This window comes from Thunnus thynnus, chromosome 14 (genome assembly GCF_963924715.1).
Source record: "Thunnus thynnus chromosome 14, fThuThy2.1, whole genome shotgun sequence".
In the NCBI taxonomy this organism is placed as follows: Eukaryota; Metazoa; Chordata; class Actinopteri; order Scombriformes; family Scombridae; genus Thunnus; species Thunnus thynnus.
The window spans coordinates 7867369-7891739 of NC_089530.1; the positions used below are offsets into that span (position 1 = coordinate 7867369).

At 38.4% G+C, this 24371-nt stretch overlaps 3 protein-coding genes and 1 long non-coding RNA gene across 6 annotated transcripts; 2 read left to right on the top strand and 2 right to left on the bottom strand.

Annotated features, from left to right (window-relative positions):
* Positions 1-1286: 1286 nt before the first annotated feature.
* Positions 1287-6661, bottom strand: bag3 (BCL2 associated athanogene 3). The gene is made up of 4 exons (XM_067609563.1): positions 6445-6661; positions 3980-4315; positions 3508-3834; positions 1287-3376 (listed from the first exon to the last, which is right to left on the bottom strand). Exons 1-4 carry the CDS (start codon positions 6643-6645, stop codon positions 2474-2476), a joined length of 1767 nt encoding a protein of 588 aa, XP_067465664.1. The 5' UTR covers positions 6646-6661; the 3' UTR covers positions 1287-2473.
* A 2127-nt stretch (positions 6662-8788) lies between these two features.
* On the top strand, positions 8789-16965 carry tial1 (TIA1 cytotoxic granule-associated RNA binding protein-like 1). 3 transcript variants are annotated; one of them, XM_067609565.1, is made up of 12 exons: positions 8802-9125; positions 9558-9654; positions 9936-10034; positions 10173-10227; positions 10331-10418; positions 12236-12311; positions 12597-12705; positions 13051-13146; positions 13267-13351; positions 13580-13703; positions 14015-14184; positions 14377-16965. In XM_067609565.1, exons 1-12 carry the CDS (start codon positions 9097-9099, stop codon positions 14498-14500), a joined length of 1152 nt encoding a protein of 383 aa, XP_067465666.1. In that variant the 5' UTR covers positions 8802-9096; the 3' UTR covers positions 14501-16965. The 3 variants fall into 3 exon arrangements, with proteins under 3 accessions (XP_067465668.1, XP_067465666.1, XP_067465667.1); XM_067609566.1 differs by lacking the exons at positions 8802-9125; positions 9558-9654; positions 9936-10034; positions 10173-10227; positions 10331-10418 and adding exons at positions 11492-11509; positions 11728-11802; XM_067609567.1 differs by lacking the exons at positions 13051-13146; positions 13267-13351; positions 13580-13703; positions 14015-14184; positions 14377-16965 and having other exon boundaries at positions 8789-9125; positions 12236-12343.
* Positions 16966-17738: 773 nt separating this feature from the next.
* Positions 17739-24340, bottom strand: pkd2l1 (polycystic kidney disease 2-like 1). Its single transcript, XM_067609568.1, has 15 exons — positions 23324-24340; positions 22871-22984; positions 21467-21594; positions 21034-21287; positions 20688-20912; positions 20364-20592; positions 20109-20279; positions 19829-20010; positions 19618-19738; positions 19438-19536; positions 19230-19351; positions 19020-19137; positions 18716-18849; positions 18471-18612; positions 17739-18119 (listed from the first exon to the last, which is right to left on the bottom strand). The coding sequence occupies exons 1-15, from the start codon at positions 23601-23603 to the stop codon at positions 18000-18002; spliced, it is 2439 nt and encodes an 812-aa protein (XP_067465669.1). The 5' UTR covers positions 23604-24340; the 3' UTR covers positions 17739-17999.
* On the top strand, positions 18035-19308 carry LOC137196742 (uncharacterized). Its single transcript, XR_010931310.1, has 3 exons — positions 18035-18130; positions 18518-18631; positions 19071-19308. It is a non-coding gene; the product is annotated as an uncharacterized lncRNA (long non-coding RNA).
* Positions 24341-24371: the final 31 nt, after the last annotated feature.

Below are 24371 nucleotides of genomic sequence, written 5' to 3' on the forward strand. Positions count from 1 at the left end.
AACATGTAAGAAATTATTTTTTACAGCAAAATGAAAATTACTCCACGTGGGAATTTATCATTGAAAATACATTATTTATTTATTATTATTACTTTTACCCTTTGTCCTGACTTTATCAACAAATTGAAAGTGAAGTCATATCTTTTATGTTATCTTTATGATGCCTAATTGTTTTCTGTTATTGTCTTAATGTCACACATGTTGTAAGTGATGCTTTCTATAAGAAAAGTGATGAGAACAAAAACCTATATGGTTAACTATTTACTATTGTGATAACATAGGTATTATGTGATGTTACTATATTTTGAAGATACAATATGTTGATTATAAGATATTCTTATGGATGTCACAATTGTCGGAATTAGTTTTCTTATCTCTTATCTTTTCTTTATCTTTTAACTTGTTGATTGCTGTCTTTGAGGTGTGGCTTTGATTCACAGCCACTGCACCTCTGGAGCTGTCAGGGATTCAGTGATTTTAATTTATGTAAGAGCATCATCAAACTAATGTCATTTAATCCCTTTTTATTTTACTGGTTCGGGTAATTTGTATATATAAAAAGGCCAAGAAGACATCCACACCCACATAGAAAAAGGGGGCACCATTTTCTCAGTCATGACTCAGTGGAGCCCTGCGGGAAAAGGGAGCAGCTGACCTCAGACAAAGACATGACTGTAATCTTATCAAAAATTCAACCAGCACTGAAAGTCAATCTTCACAAAGGTGGATCACACACATGATTTAAGTTCCTCTCCACTGAAAAATGTGTTTTGCCTTTTGTTATTTCACTTGAATTAACCTTCACTGTGTAGAATGATGTACTGTATGTCCAGAGTTTGATAGTAGAAGATCATATTCATCTGCTGAAGAGGGAAACTTTCTGTGTGTTCAGCGTACAGCTGTGTTTAAACATAATTTTGTGATATCACAACTACTTCAGAAGCCAATCCTGGTCCAATATGCAACTTAGAAAAGTTTTAAGAATTCTTTCAAATAGGTAATTGAACTTTTTTGCGGAAAAACACATATCACATATCAGACACAAATTAGTATTTGAAACAAGAGTCTTAAAACATGTTTTGAGGTGATCTTTAAAATCTGGATTATTTTGGAAGGGAGTAAAAATTGTGTACCCTCAGCTCAGTATTAGGTATACTGTATATACATAATGTTACAGAAGCTCAAGAGAAGAAAGTAACTCAGACTATGCAAATAATACAAAACTATGCTATGTTGCTGACAATCTCTTTAAAAAGAATTTGTGGGGACTCAAATATTAGTCAGAATGAATGTCAAATACATTTTATTTCAACCATACCAATGTGACTTGCTTTCAACAATGTATTAGCCTGCTACTCATAACCCGTGATCAACAATAAGCCACAATCCATAATTTGTAAAGGTGTATTCGGCAGTGACCCTACATTACAGATGGCTTATTTTACTACACAAACAATTACAGGGTAATAATAAAAGTAATTTTGTACCTTTTAAATGATAGATTGATGTTGTTTATTAGTTGAATAACTTCTCACAGTTGGCATTTTTAAGGCTTTTAGGCCATTTTTGTGTTAGTGCTATTACAGATTGTGGCTTTGGTAGTTATACAAGGACATTCTGACAATCTTAAACTGCGATTCCTTATTAGCACCAAGTGCTGATTGTCTGACATCTCAAGTAGGTTACACATCTCAGGTCCGTTTGTCATTACACATTCATAAATGTACCAAAATACTATATAATGATATAAATACTGATATAATATTTTGAAATTACAGGTAAACCAATGCACATACAAACACTCAAACACACCAATCAAAACTTGTGTAACTGATATATCTCAAATGAAGTGCTGCTGATCTTTCAGCATGATACATTTCAATGATGGCAAAGTGCGAAGACAGCAAAATCAGTAAATGCACTAAAAGCAGCATCTAATAAACATACTCATTGTGTTTTGTGACAAAGCAGCTTCAACATGGCCTTGTGGCAATAAAGGGGAAAATGCTTTTCTGTTGACTGAGTTTCGCAGTGAGTTCTGCTTTAAAGCCCCCTGTGTTTGCCCTTGTGTACTAACTGATGTGCTGACTGGATTAAGAAAAGCGTCATACAATATTTGATCAAGACAAAAGGCAACTACACGTAACATTTCTTAAGAAAATACTTTTTCTTCCATTTATTGATAAAGGCCTCTTATTCAAACTTTAATTTGACTAGAAATCGTTGTCAACACCTCGATCATGACAGCTGTCTTATTATGAAGACATTGGCACAACATAGAAGGCAACAACATTGGCTTGAAAAACATGACTGCGCTGAGCCACCATCAATTATGTGCTGAATGGCAGGAAATACCAACACAGTTAATCAATGCATGCAACTTTCACAAATGCTGTAGAGAGAGGAGGAGGTGGGTAAGCCAGATAAACAGCAGGCTATTCTTCTCTCATCTTGATTATGACGTGTGCAGTCATTACGATATCTCCTTTGCCATCTCAACATTCTCCTTGGTGATCATGCTGGGCTCTCCTTTCTGTGTCAGGTTGTCTCCCTCCATTGAGGTCTCGCTTGCAGGCCTTGTTGGCTGATCCTCCAGTTGCTCCAGTTCTTCCAGTATGGTCTGAACACGGCGGACTCCGTCCCGTCTCGCTTGCCGTACATCTGCACGACCCTCTGGGTCAACCGAGTCTAGTGCTAAGAGCTCTTTGGTCAGCAGCTCCTCCAATAACAAGTATTTCTTATCATTCTTCTTTCCATCAAAACATTTCACTTCCTGCTCCAGTTTAGCAACCCGCTCCACTATCTGCTGTACTTTAGCCAAGCCGGGGTGAACAGGGCACTGAGCAGGCTGTTCGGCCTCTACCTTTACAGGTGGAACCTCTGGAGGAACAGCTGCCATGTCCTGGGCTTCTGGTTTTGCAGGTATTTGGACTGTGATGTCTGCAGTATGTTGTTGTGGTTGCTCTGGTTTCTGGGGATGCTGGAACTGTTGTTGCAACTGTGTTAACTGTTCAGGCTGCTGAGGCTGTGGAGACGTCTGAGGAGGTGCCTGCTGGAACTGCTGCGGCTGCTGGAACTGCTGCGGTTGCTGGAACTGCTGCGGCTGCTGGAACTGCTGCGGCTGCTGGAACTGCTGCGGTTGCTGGAACTGCTGCGGTTGCTGGAACTGCTGGGGTTGCTGTAGTGGTAGCTGCTGGAAGTGTTGAGGTTGTTGAGGTGGAGGCTGTTGGAAGTGTTGAGGCTGTTGAGGCTTTTGACCATCAACTTCTGTGTGCAAAGGCTGGGGGAACTGTGCATTCTCAGGTTTCTGTTGAGGGCTATGTGGTTCCTGCTCCATTTTCTGGGGCGGGTCTCTTGTGAGGATATGCTGTTGAGCCTTGGAAGTTTAAAAAAAAAAAGTCGTTAGGATATGTCACTATTTAGGTCAACACATACTGACATGATGATCAAATCCTTGTTAAACATGTCAAAGGATGACCCAGTAAAAACACACAAAAGTAAAATTACCTGTGGTCTTTCTCCCATCACCTGAGTGATAATAGGTGACTGGCTTCTTATATGAGGAGGGATGTGAATAGCAGCAGCATCACGATGCTGGGGAAGCAATATCGGAGAAGCCCTTTCCCGGGGAGGCTGCATTACTGAAGAGTAGCCAGGCCAGGGCTGTTGGTGCTCTGAGTAGGGGACGCGCTGAGAATAGACAGAAGGATTTATCTGAGCCTGTGTTTGTGTTTGGCCTCCTCCACCCTCATGGATCACCGGGATGGGGATATAACCTGCTTGGAGACCAGTGCTGCTGGGCCGTGGGGGTTGGTGATGTGGGGCAGTGTAAGTCTGAAAATAAATCAAATTGAAAATTCAGTATTTGGTCATTTATTTACATTCCAAAATTATGGTACTTGATTCATAACTGAATACAAATTATACAGTATTGCAGCATAAATAGCCTTATATTTTTTCTTCATTACTCAAGTCCCACCTCTGCTGTTTGTGAAACAGGTGAGCTGGCCATTACAGGCTCAGTGGAGCAGCTGTCTGAAGGTCCATGTAAGGGTGATCGAGGCCTGCAGTGGAGCCCTGGCGTCGGGGAAGGTGTCCGCCCATCTGTCCGGATATTCTGTGCAGTGGTTGGCTGAATGTAAGAATAACACGGGTGCTGTTGCTGTCTGAGTTCTGCGCCCTCATGGAAGACTGGGATTGGGACATAACCTGGGCGAAGAATGGGGTGTTTCATCTCCCTCACAAAGGTCTTCTGTGGCTCCTGTGGGCTGGGTTCTGGTGGTATGTTGGGTCCATTTGCTGACACTTCTCTGACCTGCAACACAGTCAGTAGTATAAAGATATATTATTGTGTAAGTGTCATATAACAACTAATAATTATTTTACAGCAAAGAAAATCAAGGATCATGTTATTTCTTCATATTATAATATCCAGCAAAGTGAACTAACTGATTAAAACTGCTCAAGACCAATTAATTAAAAACATTTTAGGCAACTCCAGTATTGGTAATTAAAAAATTAAGTATTTATTAAAACAATTTAATCACAAAAAAACATGATTAGTGAGTACAGTGATGTCATTACAGTATCACTGCAAGCTTGGTTAACATTATTATGTCAAAAACCTCAGACAAGTCATTATTAAATATTTTCCAGGTGATTGGTTTAATTTGAGCAGTTAGACATTATCATTTTACTAAAAACTGTGTGTGCTTACACAGTATATGAGCATAAGGAGTAATACCATTTATAGCTCATACATTATTCAGGTACTTACTCCTCCACAAAGAGATTTACATTTAAATCAGGTACATCCAAAATGTAGCACGAATGACGCTACATACATTTCATCAGTCTTATCTGAATCTGTTTAGCTAAACATGCTATTTGCAATTATTAATGCAGAGAAGCAAATAGTTTTCAAAATTGGGTAGTATTTAAAACAGGATAGTGCTCCAGGTCCTGAGATAATTGCAAAGGTTATAGGTTAAAATGTGATATTTCCGCAGGGGGGTGCCAAAAGTATCACCTCCTTGAGTATTTGATAAATGAAAATAACTTCTGATTATTAACGTGGACTTTTACATTAAGCCCATTTCCAGTTGTTGTGTTTGTGTTTCATACTTTTGCTATGCTACAATCAGCATGACATCATTCAACTGGCTGAATTTCCCAATTTATCTCACACACAATACTTTGGCACACCCTCTAAACTAACTTGTTATTAGCCAACCATTATTATATCATACTCAGAGTAGAATACTTCTTTTTTCTCTGTTGTTCGACAGATTTATTAGGCTAATATTAGTTTTATTTCACCCTTCCATTGAATTATGAAGATAGTTTCATAAGTGAATTTCCTTTCTTGTGTCTTTGACCACACCTAAAAATTTTATGAAAAAGATCTCAAGAGTACATTTGTAAACATAATAATCTGACTAGAAGTAACTCCTTATTGGAGACTCACTATTACTATAGATAGTATTTTGTATTATTCTCAGTGTGCCAAGTGACTAAGCACCTGCCACTGACAGCCAAGCAGGGTTACAAGCAACAGGTCCACTAATAGTTCAGTTCTCTGTCAATGATAAATCTGAAAAGTGATCAAAGTTCTGCCTGTAGCCTCTGAAAACAAATACAGGAGACTGCAGAACAAAAACCGTATTTAAATGTAAGCCACTGGCATTTTTCCTCTAAGACAAAAGTTATGAAATAGCTGTGAACGACCCTTTGCCCTCTGCCATTTCAGTAGGGGACACTGCCAGCAGCATTGCACCAATTTTATCCCCTGACAGCTGTTTTCTTTCTAGCAGATTCTTCGGGACACTAACTTTGTCTCTCTCTCTCAGACGAAAGATTACCAACTGGCAGCATGTGAAGCCCACTTCGCTCCCTCACAGTTACACGGGTTTTCTCTGCAGTAAATGTTGGGTTTTTTTTTTTTTTTAACAGCTGCATATGATCTGCAGGGCAGCCAGCGCCTCCTGATTCAGTTTTCTCCACAGGCCAAAGTGAACTGGACCAGCCTCAATCCTTGTAAGGGAAAAAGTTTAATATGAGCAGGACGACGCAGTGTTTCTAGCCATGGAGGTATTAAAACACTGGGAGCCCATCATAGGTAGCCTTTACATACTGCAGGGTGAGTCATCGAGTAATTATAGTCTTAGATCATGACACGGGAACATAACAGGGTTGATCACCCGTTATAATAGGCTTGTGAGCTGTCTGTGAGGGGGAGGTAACGGTGCCAAACAAGGCCTATAGTCAACAAGATTAATATATATCAGTGATGTAGCGCAGCGCTTCTGCCGGTTTGACAGCGTATTCTACTAAACATGCATTATAAGCGACGTAGCTCGGAGTCAAAAATGCGTTAAAGCCGTAATATTGACACTACAACTTTATCCCGACGCTCTTCTTTTAATTTTTTTTTTTTTTTTTTACCTTTTTCGTGTCGTGTCTCGGGTCATTCCAGGTTGTCGTGCGGTTATTGTGATCCACAAAAAAGGGCCATCCCGTCTGAGGGTCAATTTTGACTTCCCATCCGAGGGGCAGAGGGTCGTTGTCATTATTTGCCATGGTCAGTATCGGTGACTGTGTCTTCATGCCGTTCATGTTGCTGCTGCCTGTCGAGTACTGAGACATTTTATACAGGCGACGGACGCTTTAAAGATTCCTTCAAGTGACGTGGAAAAGTGGGCTGGAAGTTTCTCGAAATAGCAGGGTTAAATGTTGGAGGGGAGGGGGGCGGACAGCGCTACGGTGGCATGGGTTCCCAAACTTGTTATGTCGCAGACCCTCTCTACCCCTTCACCCCCCCCCCCCCCCCAAAAAAAAAAAATTCTGATCTGCATTTGGGTTTTTGCATTTGGGAGCCTCTATAGGATTCTTGCCGCAGCTGTGGATATTGACTGTGACTCCTCTGTCTCTCTGACTGGGAAATCCTCACCCTAATTTTGCGGGGACTCCCATGCAGGAGCCCCGCAGTGGCCCTTATGACCCCCCATTTTGAGAACCCAATTTCAGGGAATCCCAATAAGCTTGCTCATAACCAAAGATTCCCCAAAATAGATGTACTCAGACTCCCACTTGAGAAAAATCTTGTCCAAGGGAACTCAGTCTGGGTTTATTTGGTACACCGTTATGTAACTGTGGTGGTGTGATACAGTGTGGGCACAATGACACCTCTAATGACAGTTATTCCTTAATCATAGGACTTCTCCCATTCAGCTCCATACTATAAAGGAAATACTAGTAAATCAAACTCATCCTTGCGTGGCTGGAGACTGTCTGAAACCACCTCCTGGATTTTTTGGATGTGCTCAAACATAATTTTGAAAACACAATTGAGGACAAATTGATTTCTGTATGAAACAGTGAGAAGATTGGAATTAATAAGACCTGTATTACATAGCCTGTGGAGCCAATTCATGTGATGATTGTAAAAATCCGCTTCATAAATATTTTCCAATATATCATAGGGATTATATAGTGACAGTAAAGCTTATAGGAGATACAAATGAATCCAAAAATAGCCTAATGCATACTGTAGACGTTCTCTTGAACCCAAATGTGTGCATGCATGCAAATTTCTTATTGTGATTCTTTTTTTTTTTTGCTTGGGTGAAAAATTCCAGTCATAATTCACACTACCAAATGATTATCTGATTCTTCCAGTGATGAGGTTGATGTTTCCAGAGTATTTCAAGACATCTTTCCAAATATTTCATGACATGTTTCCAGAATATTTCATGACATCTTTCCAAATATTTCATGACATGTTTCCAGAATATTTCATGACATATTTCCACAACTGAGGAGTATGTCTGACTTCTGCAAGCTTCAGCAACCAACAGGAATTTCAATAACACTGATATGTGTTTGGTAACCACCCACCACCTTGCCCTCCCTGGACCCTTCTCTAAGGTGGCTTGTAATGAAGTGGAGACCTCAGTGTTATTACTCAACACAAATTGGAACCACAGAGATGTGAGGAGAGACTGAAGATAAACTTTCAGTATCTTTGGTGGAGATTTTCTGGATAATTTAATAAGGACAGTGGACAAATTATACTTATTGACCTTTTAATAATAATGACTAACTCATTAAAGCCAGTATGTGAGAAGATTTCAAAAATTCCTTTTGGTTTCCCACTGTTAGTATCAAAAAAAGTATTCCCATTGGTATGCCAGCAAGTAATTTTTTCAGCAGTCTTATATTATTCAGCTACTTTTTTTCACGTAAGTTTATACTTTTATATTGTCTACTATGTGTATGGGCTGTTCCTATATGTATTTATCCCCCTTTATTATTACTGTTGCTCTATATTGACAATAATAATTGATGTATTTTTGCCTTTAGTTGACGGTATGACGGTGGAAAGTGACGTGACAGTTTAGGCGTACTTTGAAAAGTAAACAATAAATAAATAGCCTACTTTTTAATGTATGTATTGATTAAATTAATTTCTTTATTTTTGTGTAAATAAACTGTTTATGCAGTGTAAAACAATCGTTCTTAATTTGACTGGTTGTCCTTTTCATACAGTAGTACAGTAGTACCTTTTGTACAGTTAGAATAACACAGCTATAAAAGATCATTTGTTAATCAAAATATGAATGTGATATTCAAAACGTGCCCACACTGAAACCTTTCCGCTCCCTGAGCTCATCGTATTCCAGAAAGGTCCCCACTGCCGTGAACCACCGACCAGCGGTGACTAAAACAAGCGAACCCTTCCAGTACACTTCAAAAACAAGTCTTTGCCTAATGTGATAAATATAAGTACTGTACGTGTTCACTGTGTGGGATTTTTTTTAAAGTTAATAATCAACGAATTGCCTCGAGAAACATAGATATCTTTAAGAATATAATTTTCCACTGTTGAAATCGTAAAAAAAAAAAAACGGCTTTTTATTACTTTACTCTGACGTCACCGGGGCACTTCGCACGCGTGACGTTTATTCTGGCGTCCCGGTTAGCTAGCTTCAAGGCTAGTTAGCTACTTGTTGGAGCAGCTTATACCGGAGTCGATTAACGTTACCTAACTAGCAATTAGCTAACGTTTTCTCCCCCTGGTGACTGTCCACAGCGACCATGGACGACGAAACCCACCCCAAAACCCTGTAAGTAACATTAAGTATATAATAACCCTGGGTAATGGTAGCTTAACCGGTGGCTAACTTAGCTACCCGCTGTCTTCACAAACCCGGTGATTACGCTACTGTGTCGTTAACTAGCCAGACAACAACACTGACGCGGGATTAGTTAACATGAGGTTAACTGTAAGCAATAAAAAAATACAAAAACATTCTTATTTAATATATTTATGTAGTTAATCTACTGTCTAACGTAGGCCGGCTTGTAAGTCATTTAAGTTAATGTAAACAACGTCACACGAATAACCCACCATCACTACACGATAATGGCCGAAATAACCTGTCTGTAGGTCAGTTTTTTTCAGAATAAATATTACTATCTATACAACCCCATCGTTATCAGGAGGATACTGTTAAGAGCGCTCATTAAATTAACCTCATTTCCTCATTCCCTGCCAGGTATGTGGGAAACCTCTCCAGGGATGTCACAGAAATTTTGATTCTGCAACTCTTCACCCAGATAGGGCCTTGCAAAAGTTGTAAAATGATAACAGAGGTAAGCAGCACAAGATTGTTTTGTTGTGTCTTCCTGTATGTCTTTTACTTTTTCTTTGCAGGTCCTCTGCACCTGTCGTTCACATCTGGATGGTGTGACGTCCCCACTTTTCACCAAAAAAAGTTACCATGTATTGTACTGTTGGAAAAATGTGAATACAGTGATACAGTGAAAATTTCAGTGAAAATAGACAACTGTTTTCAGTTGCAGTTGTCTACAATATAATGGAGGAAAGCTGAAATAATCTTTTGTACTTTTGCATTTGACCTTGTCTCTTGCAGCACACAAGCAACGACCCCTATTGCTTTGTGGAGTTCTTTGAACACAGAGATGCTGCTGCAGCCCTTGCAGCCATGAATGGAAGGAAGATATTAGGAAAGGTAGGATCATTTTTCTGGTCTAAAGTAATAGCCATGTTAGACAGTTCATCTGTTGTCTGAACTACACTGTGATCCATGTTTCTTGTATAGAAAATGAGTGATGTCTGGCAGAATTTTAAATGAACTTTCTGCTTTCAGGAGGTCAAAGTAAATTGGGCCACTACTCCAAGCAGCCAGAAGAAAGACACATCTAGTAAGTCTCCACTTATTGATCCTCTAATCTGCTGTAATCAAAGTTTACCAGAGAATAGTAAATGGTTTCCCTCCTTTGTTTGTTTGTTTTTGTTTCATTGTAGATCACTTCCATGTTTTTGTGGGTGATTTGAGCCCTGAGATTACCACTGAGGATGTCAAGGCTGCATTTGCACCTTTTGGGAAAATCTCGTAAGTTTTTGCTTTAAAGGTTATTTCTTATTATGTTCAATACAATAATTTCAATGCTACAGTGCAAGCATATTGTTTTCTCTAAAGTTGGATAACATTAAGGTACTTCTTAATAATCTCCTGTAAGTTTATGTTCTTAAACAACCGTCTATGGCCATGTTTACATGCATGCAACATGGGTATTGACTTGACTCCCCAAAATTTAATAATAAGATTTCAAATATAACGTACCAAAAAAGAAACAAGAGTGAATATTGAGAAAGCAGACTCATCATCTGCAACAAATGCCAGCAAAAAAACCAGGCCTAGACTACTGAGCATCTGTATGGATGGATGTTATTTATCTTTTTGATTGTTCAGCACTGCAAATAAGCACTTTATGTACAGCTTCTTCGACAGAATACATTTTCAGGTAAACAGACTGATAGATGTGCAGGATTCAGGAAATTTATGCTTTTTTCACACAGAAGTGAGAATCCAAGTTGTTAATCTTGTGAGGTGCAATATTTTGAAGTAAACAGAGATGTTTAGTGCTCAGGTGAACAGCTTCATGTTTGGTTCAGCCCGATGTATTCTATGTCATTTTTATATCATAAGAGTACTACAATCATGCATGTAAACATGGTTGATGGACCAACATAATTTTAAGCATCACATGAAAGTAGATCTCAGAATGGACTTAACCTTTTACTATTATATTAATGTACTGCTTAGTTTTTAAAAACATTCTTAGCAGATTGAAACAGCCTAATTCAATTTATTGATAATAACACAATTCCTGTAAGCTATTAAGTGCTTTATTGCAGTTATTCACTTGTGGTTTCTGCATTCTGTCTCTGTTTTTATGTCATAGGGCCAAACATTATGTTAAGTGTCAGCTTAGTCCAGTGTTGCTTTTCTTTGCATATTTAGGGTATGGTAAGTAACTTGTATGTCAGCAAAATGTAAGCTTTGTGTATGAACCTTAACAGCTTTTAGTTGTGGGTCTCAGTGAAGTAATAGCACTTTGGTTATTTTACAGAAATGCTCATAGGATTGGACAGGAGCTTGAAGGCTAACAGCAAGGAACTGTGCACTCTGGAGACTCAGATGTAGTTTTTTTTCTCTATTTATTCCATTCTTTCCATATGTCTTTTTTTGTAGATGCTTTGTATTAACGTGATTTAGCTTAGATTAACAAATTCCAATACTCAATGTATTCCTCTAAACCTATGTTTAAATTGTCTCATTTTGATTTTCATAGTATTGTTTGTAGTGCAATGATCCTCTTCCAAAATTTCTGAAAATGTCAATTTCTCAAAATTTGCAGCTCCCCAAACTCCATACTCCATATTGGTGGTAAAGAATTGACCAGGAAAAATAAAGAAATCTGTTAACAGGCCATGTATGCCGTTTAATTCCTTTTTTTCTCTTTGATATTTTCTATATATTTCTATTTGTAGGAAGAGCACCAATTGCAGATTTTAAGAATGCATGGTAATCTATATAATCTGTTCCTTTGTGAATTTAAATCAGTAGCCTATTGTTTTGAAGACTGAACAAGAAGTGGTGCTCTAGTGGCAAGGCTCCATTAATACATCTGAAATTATGTAAAACCAATACTGTAGGCTGCATGTATTTGTACATACTTTTTGTTTTCAAGTGTTGCTTTGAAGTTAATATTACGAGTCAGTGCTCAGTCCAGGGTCATGATAGCTAATGTACATTATTGTAGGACAGTGTAGAGGATTCACAGTTCAGTGTGTTTTGCGTGGTTCCTTTTTAGTTTGAAACATTCAAACTGGAAAGTGCACTGACGTTTTCATGTTTCCCTCCAGTGATGCCCGTGTTGTGAAGGACATGACGACAGGCAAATCAAAGGGGTATGGATTTGTGTCCTTCTACAACAAACTGGTAAGGCTCCAGTGCAAGAACACAGACTGAAGGTTATTTCTATTTTCTGTTTATTATCCTACTTTTAAAGCATTTGCAGTAATTAAAAGTAGAATTAATCGTAGCTAAAACCATAGTCACAACTTAAATCATCTAACATTACATTGTGTCTTGTTAAACATCACCATTTTGAACATTAGTGAGATTACAAACATTAATGTATATTCTGATATTTGATTATGGCAACTAATAAACTTCATTGATTCATATAATTCAGAGGGGTAACTGTTTGATTTGGATTCATAGGATGCAGAGAATGCCATCGTTAACATGGGAGGACAATGGCTTGGAGGACGTCAAATCAGAACCAACTGGGCAACGCGAAAGCCACCAGCTCCGAAGAGTGCTCAGGACAGTAAGTTTTAATGGCTGGGGCAGGGTGATATTGACAAAATGAGATACCCAGTACCTTGATATTATTAATGTGACAGTATTTTGCCAATTTCAAACTCAGAAGATATTTATGCACATAAAAATTCTGAGATCATCGTCATTAATATGGTTATGATGGTAACATATGCAGAAATGTTCACTGTTAATTTTTCATAACTAGGACAGCCAACAAGCACTAGACCAGACTGTATTTTTAGCTCTGATGTATCCCATTACCATAGTTAAGTCACAGCTTTGGCTTGGAATTGATTTTAATCTCAAACCTTGTATATGAAGTTAAGTTTGTTTTGGCTGATGGCTATTTCAGATGGCTCAAAGCAGCTGAGGTTCGACGATGTAGTGACTCAGTCCAGTCCACAGAACTGTACCGTGTACTGTGGAGGGATCCAGTCAGGGCTATCCGGTAAGTGGCCATTGTTACAGTCCTTAGTCACACTGCTGTAGCACAGTCATTGCTTACCATAAGTGTTCCATAAATAGCCAAAGTACTAATCACATATTTTTTTCTGTTTAATTCTTCCAGAACATTTGATGCGACAGACCTTCTCACCGTTTGGTCAGATAATGGAAATCAGAGTTTTCCCAGAGAAAGGATACTCTTTCATCAGGTACTGCTACCATCTATTGCAGCATCTGACCTCTAGGTGTCAACAAAACCACATTGCATAACTCAGTAACATACCAGTCAATATCAGACTCAGGTTCAGTGGCCTTCTCTGTTATATTTGTCACAAGTTCAGTGCTACTATGAGTAAACAGTAAACTGAATATTTTCTGTTCTGTTTAGTTTTCTGTTTAAGAAATTTGCCTGCTAAGCTGCTGTTTTCTCTTTTAAGGTTTTCCTCCCACGACAGTGCTGCTCATGCCATTGTGTCAGTAAATGGCACAGCTATTGAAGGACACATGGTGAAGTGCTTCTGGGGCAAAGAATCTCCTGACATGGCCAAAAATCCACAGCAGGTAGGGAAATGTCATATCATGGAGGAATAAATGCTCAAGGCCAAGCAGCAGATTTTCATGGTGATCCAGTTATTGGAGTCTTTCCTTTTAACTAAAACAATGAAACTAACAGATTGAAAAACCTCATTATAAATCCAAAGGTATGTTTGCAGAGTCAGAAAATGAAAAACAAATACTAAAATGTTCATTTCAAAATAATAACTTACCTTTTTCTTGCACTGTTTGTAAGGTTATTTGCTCCCAATTGAATGCTGAGGCCATTTTTAATGGGACAGTTAAGACAAATTTTTTTCTCTCTTGGTGTCACACAGGTTGATTATGGTCAGTGGGGGCAGTGGAATCAGCTCTATGGAAATCCACAACAGCAGTACGGGCAGCAGCAGCAGCAGCAGCAGCAGCAGCAGTATGTGACCAATGGATGGCAAGTTCCCTCCTACAGCATGTATGGCCAGACGTGGAACCAGCAAGGATTTGGAGTAGAGTGAGTTTTGCTTTGTTGTATGTATTAATTTAATCCGTAATTCACTTTTTGTATGACTCATTTGTTACGGGTCATTAAATGCTCCCGAATCCTGACAGATGCTCACTTGATGTCTCTTAAACTTTCAAAACACTTTTAAGATGAAACAGAAGGAGCACTTACACTAACCAGATCTTTGTGGCAACTTCACAGGCAGTCCCAGTCACCAGCCTGGGTGGGAAGCTTTGGATCTCCGTCAGCTCAAGCTGCAGCCCCGCCTGGTTCAGTCATGTCTAACCTGGCTAACTTCAGCATGGCGGGCTACCAAACACAGTGAGCTGGCCCTAACTTAGTCAATTACCAAGAGGAGTTTGTCAACACTTTTAGACCACACAGCGCTCTTTCATCTGGACAGCTGCTGTGGTAAAAGAAGGACAGGGGCCATATTCACAAAGCCTTTGTAGCTAATAGTTGCTCCTAAACAGTAATTTTTTAAATGACAGTGTTCATTTCACTCAGATTTTTTTAAAAGTTCATTTAATGATAATTCATAGTTCTGTTATAGAAAAGTGCTCTTGGGCTTCTGAAGTAAAGCCAAACCAACTGTCTTTGTCAAAGTAGATGTTACCAGCTTTTTGAATGTTTGACCCTCTGGAAACCTTACGCAGAGAATTCGCAGCGTTAGCATTGGTCACTGACAGCTATCTAACGAATACAGAGATCATTTAATGCCATTCCTCTTATCATCACACATTGAGTAAGTTGACCAATGGGCCAAAACCTGTGTAGTTCCCCTCTCAAATTCAGAGATGGAGCAAAAACATTAAGTGTGAAAATGAACATACATAGAACCAAAACGATTGAGTGTTTCAGTGGAGCTAAAAGCACACGTAGTACAAGCCATCATGTACCTCCAGCATCTCACTGGAATATGACAACCATTCAAGTCCTTGGGAACCTCTAACTTTATAACATTAATATTGAATTATCAAACTATAGCAATATCTGCTCTCAGTTTGCCAATATGTTTATAATGTTTCAACATTTTCAATGGAAAAATTGTTTGTTACAAAATTGTCAAAATGTTTATTTACTTGTCATACTTGGGGCATTTTTCTGTCATTTTATACAATAGATGACAAAACTCAAGTCTTCAAGTATTGATTAAGTTTTGTAATATACGTCTGTTTTTTAAATGGCACACAAAGAAGACAGATGTACAGATCAAGAGGGTATGTATGGTGGGTCACAATGAATTTGTTTTACAAACTGCACTGAGCCACAAAAACCTATTAAACGTTGGTCTGTGCTTGGCTTCAGCCAATAGCTATAAATTCAGTCTCATTTTGATATATTAATGAAAAATGCTTTGTGAATAGAGGCCCTGTGACGGTAGTTTACCTTTCCAGCATATGTGAAACTCATGTTCTTTGTATAAGCAACTGTGGCTTTAATAGACATTTAAGCAGGTGGTGGTATCTCTTGGGTAAATTTATGTACAAAGAAAATTTTACCTTCACAGCTCTAAAAAGCAAAAAATATTAGATTTTTTAAATATTGGCGTGATCAGCATGTTCTTTGCAGACTTTTGATGGATTTTAGTTTAGTTGACCTTGATGTAGCCTAGATTGGACTAATTTATAATCCTGTGTTTCATGGCAAAGGAAATGCTACAGGACATGCTCACTGTATAAATAAAATGTTGTAAAAAAGATCTTAATAACCCCCAAACTTTATAAACATAGTTGACTCTGTATGCTGATTCTGGGCTGGTTTCCTAGAGGAATATTAAATCTTAAATATTTCCTTCCTTTTGCCTTCCTCTTGTTAACCTCAATTAATTTATAGTCATTTCTTTCATATGACTGTAAGAGTTTTGCAAAGATCCAGACTTAATTTAGCAAGAAAACTGGCCCCTAATTACATTGCATCACTTTTCAGTCACCCACCTTTGTAAAGACAAATTGTCATGTTAGGCTTCCTATAAAATGCAATTAATTTATCTTATATTTCGTCTATTCCACTTAAAGTGGAAGGTTTTCTAAATATGTCATTAATTTGTCAGGGCAGCAGGCACTGCTTTTGCCCCTCAGCACATTCTGAGTTTATTTACCATATATCACAGGCAAATAATTTAAAAATCACAGACAAATTGTGACAAAGAATTCATAAAGACGTCCTGCCATTTGGATTTAATTTTCATATGTGCCATTTTGTACAGTGTAACTTGTTAACTTCACTTTCCTTCACTTTCCTGTTCTTGGTGTACTAGCTAACAAACCTGATAATGTAATTTTTTGGTTTGTTTAGAGCTAGGGGGACTTAATGTAACAAAACAGGGTCGTGTTGGCTGAGTGTGTAAATATAAACATTGATCACAAACCTTCATAAAAGAAATAATGTACATACTGTAGGTAGAATGTTATGAAATTAAATACCATCATTAAATTTCAGCAATATGATTTATGAATAAGCCTTAATTGATGTGTCAGTAAATTCAAACTTTATTTACAGAGGCTCCATCACAAATCTAAATTCTCTTCCATTGTGGATTTTCCCATTAATAAGTCTGTGTGCCATTTTCAGGAAGTAGCAGGAAGCAGGTGATGTTTCAGCTTGAACTGCACGCTTTTGACATGTAATATATTTGTTGCTTAAAATATTGAATGTAATGGCAATTTGCTTTTATGACAATAATGCATATAAGTTGAACAACAGAAGTGATGTTTAATAAAGGATGAAATCCATTTTCCATTTAAACGGAAAACTCAGTCACTTCAAATAAAGAAACATTTGAACCTGGTCATTCAGTATATTTATTAGACACTAATAATTTGTGCTGTTTGCCTCACACAGAAACTCTGACAGAAAAACATACATTCAATGTAAATTATGTCTTTTCAGTTGTTCTACTAGACATAGTAAGTTACATTTTAACAGTTATGGAACTGAGGTTCTAAATTTTGTACAATCTGAATGCAAAATGCAAATACTAGACAGCAGGTACTTTCCATACATTTGCTCAAAATTCGTCCCCTCCTTTTTGTTTGCAGTTATGTTGAGAAATATAAAACCACACCTGCACCGTGGCTACGGACACTTAATTCATCACAAGTTTGCTGTTACAACATTAATTGTTTGCAGCTTAGGAAGTGGACCGAGGTGATGAATAATTTTTGAACTATATATTGCATATAAAATCTATTTGAGAATTATTTTGTAGATTTATTTCACCAAACTGTGCAAACAAGTTGATAATTTTTGAGCAAGTGTAATAAACTTGAACAATTCATAAACATTAAACGACTAAAGCAAAGCAAGCATTGACTTAGTCAGATGTTACGTGGCGTATGTACTGTCTAATAAGGAATTATATTGCACAACTTTAATGTTCTAACTTACTGTTCAAATATATTACACAACACTAATAATATGTAGATGTACATTCAAGTCTTCTCTACAACATAGTACATTGTAGTCTTATATATATATCTGTGCTTAAACTTTAACCAGTTTATTGTCTTAGCTCTAGTGCAGATGTCTATCAAGCAATCTCAAAAACATCTTTATACACTATCTACATATTTCCATGAAATGTGAGTAACTGTAATTTAAAAGGAGTTTTAAGTGTTGAATATTGCCATGTTTAAATCAAACTATCAATGTTTTTTGTTGTTGATCTGACCGTCATAACAGTTTAAAACCTGAAGAATCTTTTTATCAAACAGACGTTCCTGAAATGTCGTTAAACACAAAGTATTATTTGGTGAATGTACCAGTTATCCTCGTGTCAGCTGACTTCCACATAACTCATGATTCTGTTTCTCAGAGTTTAATCACATATGACAGTCGAATGTGGAGTTGGTACGAACGGTTGGTCTCCGTGAAGACATCTCAGCCTTTGTTCCTCTGTCCACACACAGCAGGACACTCCCATCTGAGGCAGTTTCATCAGTCTGGATAGGGGGTAATTGAAAATTAAACATTTTGTATTTATAAGAACAAAACTTAGACATACAAGTCTAGTCTAACTTGCTGGAATACTTGTGTATATACTGAATGTACAAAATATCAGAGACCTTTTCCTGATGTTATATTTATGCCCCTTTGGCATCACCCACAACACATTTGTTACATAGCATCAATATACTTTTTGGTGTACTTCATGAAAACCAAGAATCCCTAATATTTGTACATTGAGGGCGATGTGTTCTAGACCCTTGGTTTCTCATTAAAAGATCATTTGATGCATACAACTACTGATTTCTCTAGGTGTAGAAATATCTGCAACCTATTTTTCTACTCACATCATTTTTGGTCACAGATAGTTTCCCTGCTGTTTTGTTCCCTTTAGTTTTGTCTTGTAATCCCAGTTTCTCCATAATCAACTCAATCCTGGATGTGATGCCTGCCACAGAGCTTTCAAGGTGGAGAACCTGCCTGGTCAGTCTTTCATGGAAAGAGAGAGGTAATTCAGATTTTGCTTAACGTCCATTGTGATTGTCTGAAATTCTTATTTAAAGAACAAAACAGGTACTTCAAGACATTAGACCTTAGAAACTGTTCCCGATCCACAGAGGTTTGACTAGAGTGGTTCCTCTGATCATTTACGGTCACGGGAGGCTTCTCCAGTAAATCTTTCCCATAATTCATTCCAAGATTGTTGAGTTCGGCACAAAGAGCATCCTGAGGAAAATGATAACAATAACAAAACACAGCTTTGTTTGAATTGATCTCTATAAACATTTGCTTTATCGATTGTTAAGCTAAAGAAGAAGAAAGTAAAACAATATGAAAATGACATGAAGTTGCCATGTTGATCTTGTAAATCAAGTCACAGCATGTCGACTACAAACCCTCTTTTCTTCCAGCTCTGTTTTCATCCTCTCTTGTTCGTCTTCGTCTAGAATTTGGTTCCCATCACGATCAAACCGCGAGAAAGCTGCTGAAATTTCATGATCAGCATGTCCCATCCTACAAGATCATCAGAGTGGTGAAGGATATTTTTTATGCTTTGTGTTGGAATAAGTTGGTATAACAATCTTTTTGATATTTTTGTCACTTACTCCTTCAGAGTTTCTCTGAAGTCCTTGAATTCAATTTCTCCAGATCCAGACCGTAGAGCCTTCTGAACGTCTGATATTTTCTCATTTTTAAGTTTCAACTTCATGAATGTCTTCATGTAACTCTGAATTACAAGAAAAGATTATGCAACACTTATGAAACTGTTTTAGTATTTTAGACAATATGTAAACACAATGGGATTTCTGTTACCTGTTTGATGATGTCAGTAATCTGCAGCTCATCTTTTTGGGATGAGAGCTCCTCCTTAACCTCAGAATATGTGTCATTTATGATGGCCAAAAACATGTTCTGAAGAACAAATGCATGAAAAGGTAAGGAGAATGCTTATCTTTTTCTTTTTATAATGTCTTGTGTAGCAAAACAACTTACCAGTAGAACAAAGAAAACAAAGAACACATAGGTGACAAAATAGATTGGCCCAAGAACTCTGTTTGCACGGTCAATGGCATCATAATCAAAGTCTCCAAGAATAATCCTGAACTGTGTGAAACTGCAGGAAGGAAAAAGAAAAATGATTAAGTAGTTGATGCTTAATCCTTTTTAAGTCTTTGCTGTCGCTGCTACTTTGGACACCTCTTACATGCACTTGACGAAGGTGCTGAAGGAGTCAACCTCTGTCCCAAAGAGTAAATATCCGAGCTGAGCGTAGGCAAAGAACACGATGAAGAACATGATGGCAAATCCCAAGATATCTTTAGCACATCGACCCAGTGTGGAGGACAGCTGAGTCATAGTCTTATTAAAACTGATGTACTTGAAAACCTAGAGGGACAGGAAGAAAACACACAAAAGTCTTTGGAGATGACGCCACAGCCAGATAATGTTCCTACGTAATGTTTGAGAGTGGAAGATGGCCTTACCTTGATCCATGCAAAGAACAAGTTCACTGCATTCATGTTGTTGTATTGTGTTTGCCAGAATGCCAGAAATTCAAAATCAGCATAGATGCTAGGTTGTTCTAGCAGTTTGCCAAGCAAGTTGTCCACTTTGACAGTACGGAAAATGTTGAATATGATGGCAACAATGGCAAGCTGGAAAGGATAACAATGTTACTTCTTCGAGGCCTATCAGAGGAAAGGACATGTTTGAATAAAATAACAAGTACATTATCTTACCATTATGACCACAATATCCAGTATATTCCAGATGCTTTTAAAGTAGGCAAACTTGTGTATTCGCAGCTCAAGAATCTCCTCCACAACATAATAGAGAATGAATAAACAGAAAACCATTTCGCAGCCGAGGATGAAGTAATCCCAGTAGGTGATATAGCGAATCAATCTGACTGTTCGTATCTGGTAGGAGGGGATTGTTCCGCCAGTTGCAGGGAATTCAACTACCAACCTACAAGAAATGGATAAAGCTTTGGTCAACCACAAAAATGGTCACCAACCAATGGGTACTGAGTGCAAAAGCTGCTATTGTCAGCTTCTCTTTACCTGATGACACAGAACATGTTGATGTTTGCGTTGTAAGTGGAGAAGTCAATGAAGACTGCTCTGGTTCCTCGGTCGAGCCAAAGGTTGTCCACCAGTTCTGTCAGTTTGATGGAGCTCTCCTCTTTGGTTTGACTCAGGTCCTGATAGTATCCTGCTCCACTGTAGGTGGTCAGCAAGCCCCAGTGAGAGGAACCTTTGATGTCTTTCTCTGTGTGGTAGGTCCAGCTGCAGAGGAACAAGACAGCACAAACAGCTCAAGAAAAAGCTTTAACGCTAAAGTCTTGCAATTCTTGTATCCAACAGCACACCCAAAGTAACCCTGCAATGAAAATAGTGAGCCACTCACGCAGTGCCATTGATGAGACCGAAGCTGAGATCATCTTCCTTCTTCTCATTGTAGACGTCGAAACATCCTGTGATCTCATCTTGGAAGTCTTTGTGGACCTTGCAGGAGTTGTTCTTGATCTTGATCTGCCTCATCCTGGGGACTCCCAGCAGCATGTTCTCATAGTAGATGAAGGACTGGTCTCCACTGTTCAGGGACTGGTTATTGTACCACTTAGTCCAGTAGAGACCGTTCAGTAATGGTCCCTGGGCATACTGTTCATGTAAAAAGAGGGTGGATGCAGTTTCAGTTGCACACAGAAGACAGTTTGTATTAGTGTATGATGCAAGTTTAGTTGTCTGACATTATCACACACTCTCTTCATATTGAATTTTTTCTCAGTGATTTGTCACTGTGGTGACCATGGAGGAAATGAATATGTAGGAAAACTCACACTCCAGAAGTCAGCCATGGTGCCAATGGACTGAAACCTAACCCCATTTTCACCGGCTGTATTCACAAACAGGTCCGTCATGGCTTTAGTGTAATAGTAGGTGCTTGAGCTGGTCATGCCGTATGTCACTGAAAGACAACGTAATCACATTGTTAACGCCCAGTTGTTGATTCCTATCTGGCTTTGCTCAGGCTCAGCTCTAAATGTTGCTCCATTCAACGGTCTGAAGATAAGACAACTCAGAAGCAGACATGCAAGGCCTCAGTGAAGATTTGTTGTGCGGCTTTGTTTATACCGCAGCAGTCAAATGGATCCAGATTAGAGGCTGTAATTTGTTTGAAGAGAGAGCACGCTGGCCTGATGCAAATAGCCTCTTCAAACAATGTAAATCTAACCCAGACAAAGCAACAATGGACGAGGCCAAATGCTCTTATCGCTACAAGGCAAGAAAGCAGTGCTCATGTCCCTTTCAATCCTAATGCTCAGCTGGACAATGGCTTTCAGGCAGAGGGATGGGGAGGGCATTTGTGGTAGGCATTAAAGCAGAGGGAAGCTTTTGATGGTAAATCAACAGTCCAGAGTGCTCTTTACAGTAACATCCTCCCAAATATACATGGTGAGCACTTCAACAAATCATTAGCATTGCTAAAAACAAAAAGTATTGTAAAATGTATATTGAGATATACAAACGTAGACATTAAGTGCACAAATACAGACACAGTCAACAAAGATATATGATTCACTTGTACTGAAAATACGTTGTATTGCAATTTGTCAAACCCAGACACACTGTTGAATTCTCTTTATCTCCTGTGACACATCATGGATCATTTATGTAGAGCTGCAACAATTAGTCAATGAATCAATTAGTCATTTGATATAGAATTCATCAGAAACTATTTTGATAATCAAATAATCATTATTTTAAGCAAGAAGGCCAAAAAATTAGCTGGTTTTGGCCTCTAAAATGTGATGATTTATTGCTTTTCTGTGTCATACATGATAATAAACTGAATATTTTTGGGTTTTGGACCGTCATCATCTGAAGACTCACCCCTGACTCTGGGAAATTATACTGGTCATTTTTCACTTTTTTTCTGACATTTTGTTGACCAAATGAATCAAGAAAATAATTGGCAGATTAATCGATAATGAAAATCATTGTTATTTGCAGCGGTAATTTTCATGCTTTCATGTAAATTAAATCCAAGTATTTAAGCAGGTGTAAAATTAAATTTAACTCAAGTTTCACAACTTTCTTTAAATAATTAAGAATTAATTGCAAATGCTGTTTCACCCCGGTACTTAACATTTTTGACTTGAATTTTGAAATTACTGCAAGTGTCAGGAATAGACATATTGCAAATTCACAAAATTTTTGAATGGTAAGATTTGAATACTTACAGAGACATATATCCACCAGGAACACCAGATAGACCAGTAACTCCCGTAGCGTGGTTCGGACAAACAGTTCTCTGTTGTTTGAGGTGTTTTCAGTCAATGTTGTACCCCACAAGCCTACAGAAAATCAGCTTAAGTTACCATTGATGTCATTATGACACAAAATTATTTATCAAGCTGAAACTGTGTTTTTTAAGACCTATCATGCATATTGACTTTAATCCTTGGTATTCAGAAAGCAGCTGATGCTCCGTTGAAGGCCTACTTTGTTTAGCCAACAAAATAACTGACAAGAATTTAAGGTTAAAAAAGGATATTGAGAGAGATTAATTGGTTTTACAGGCTGACTGAACCAGTACCAAAGAAAGTCTTCATTATTCATTCATCACTTGGCAAGGTGTGATCTATACTCAACTTATATTCAAAGCAGAAATACTCAGTACAATGGTTTCTTACCTTTGATAAAAGAGCAGCAGCCTCTGCGTTTCTTCACCAGGCTTTGGTCAGCAGACTCTGGTTCCTCTGGTAATGGGCTGGGGGTGTCCAGTTTGTACATGCTGTCCATGGAGCCCTGGAAGAGGGGCTGTGGGTTGTAGATGGTGCTGACAGCTCGGGGCAGGGGTGGAGGGGAGGCACAGTAGCCCTGGTTCACCCAGGCCCCGTTGCCCATGGCGTCCAATTCACACTCCACCTGCCCAGTCAGGTGGCTGTCGGCCCGGTTGTTCAGGCATTTCATGATGCGAGGCACCTGTGTTTCTCTGTATGGGCTGCTGGTGTTCAGGATCAGGGAGGAAAGTGAAGCAGAGCAGTGTAGGCAGCTTTTGAACACCTGCTGGCGAGATGATTATAAAAAGAGTGGATGACATAAGCTTTGTTGAGGGAGGAGCTGCTAGTCCTCTACTGGAGCCTTTGTAGTCTTGAGATTTAGACCCAGTTAAAACACACTGAGGTGATAACATGGTAGGGGTGGCACTAACACAACATTGACATACTTGTGTGCTGTTTTTAATGGCTGGCTTATGTGTGCATGGATACTTCATGGTATACCCACATACTCAAAAAACAAATGTAACCTTACTTTGGTCGGTGGTGCACTTTCAATTTAACGCCTTAACCAGTAAGAGCTAGTATCTCTTCCCAAGCCTGTTTCACATTCAGGGATGTTTTTTCTCATTTGATTGTACTTTCAGTTACCAGGTGCCTCTAATCAAGTAATAACTTTAATGCTAGCAATAGACAATATGTTTGGTAAAATGAAAACGCATCACCAGAAAACCATGCATGTAAAAAATCTTCATTCTTCTCACCAACAACCCTGCTACAAACTGACAGTGAAGAGCTAAAATCATAAAAATATACTGTCAAATTTAAGGAACTTTATTCTGTAGTCATATTCTCTACCGTACCACATAACCACCTACATGTGCTGGAAATGTCTTATAAAAGAGAACAGCCAGCCATGTTGAAAGGCTAAATAATTCAGCAGTTGAAAGACATTTTAATT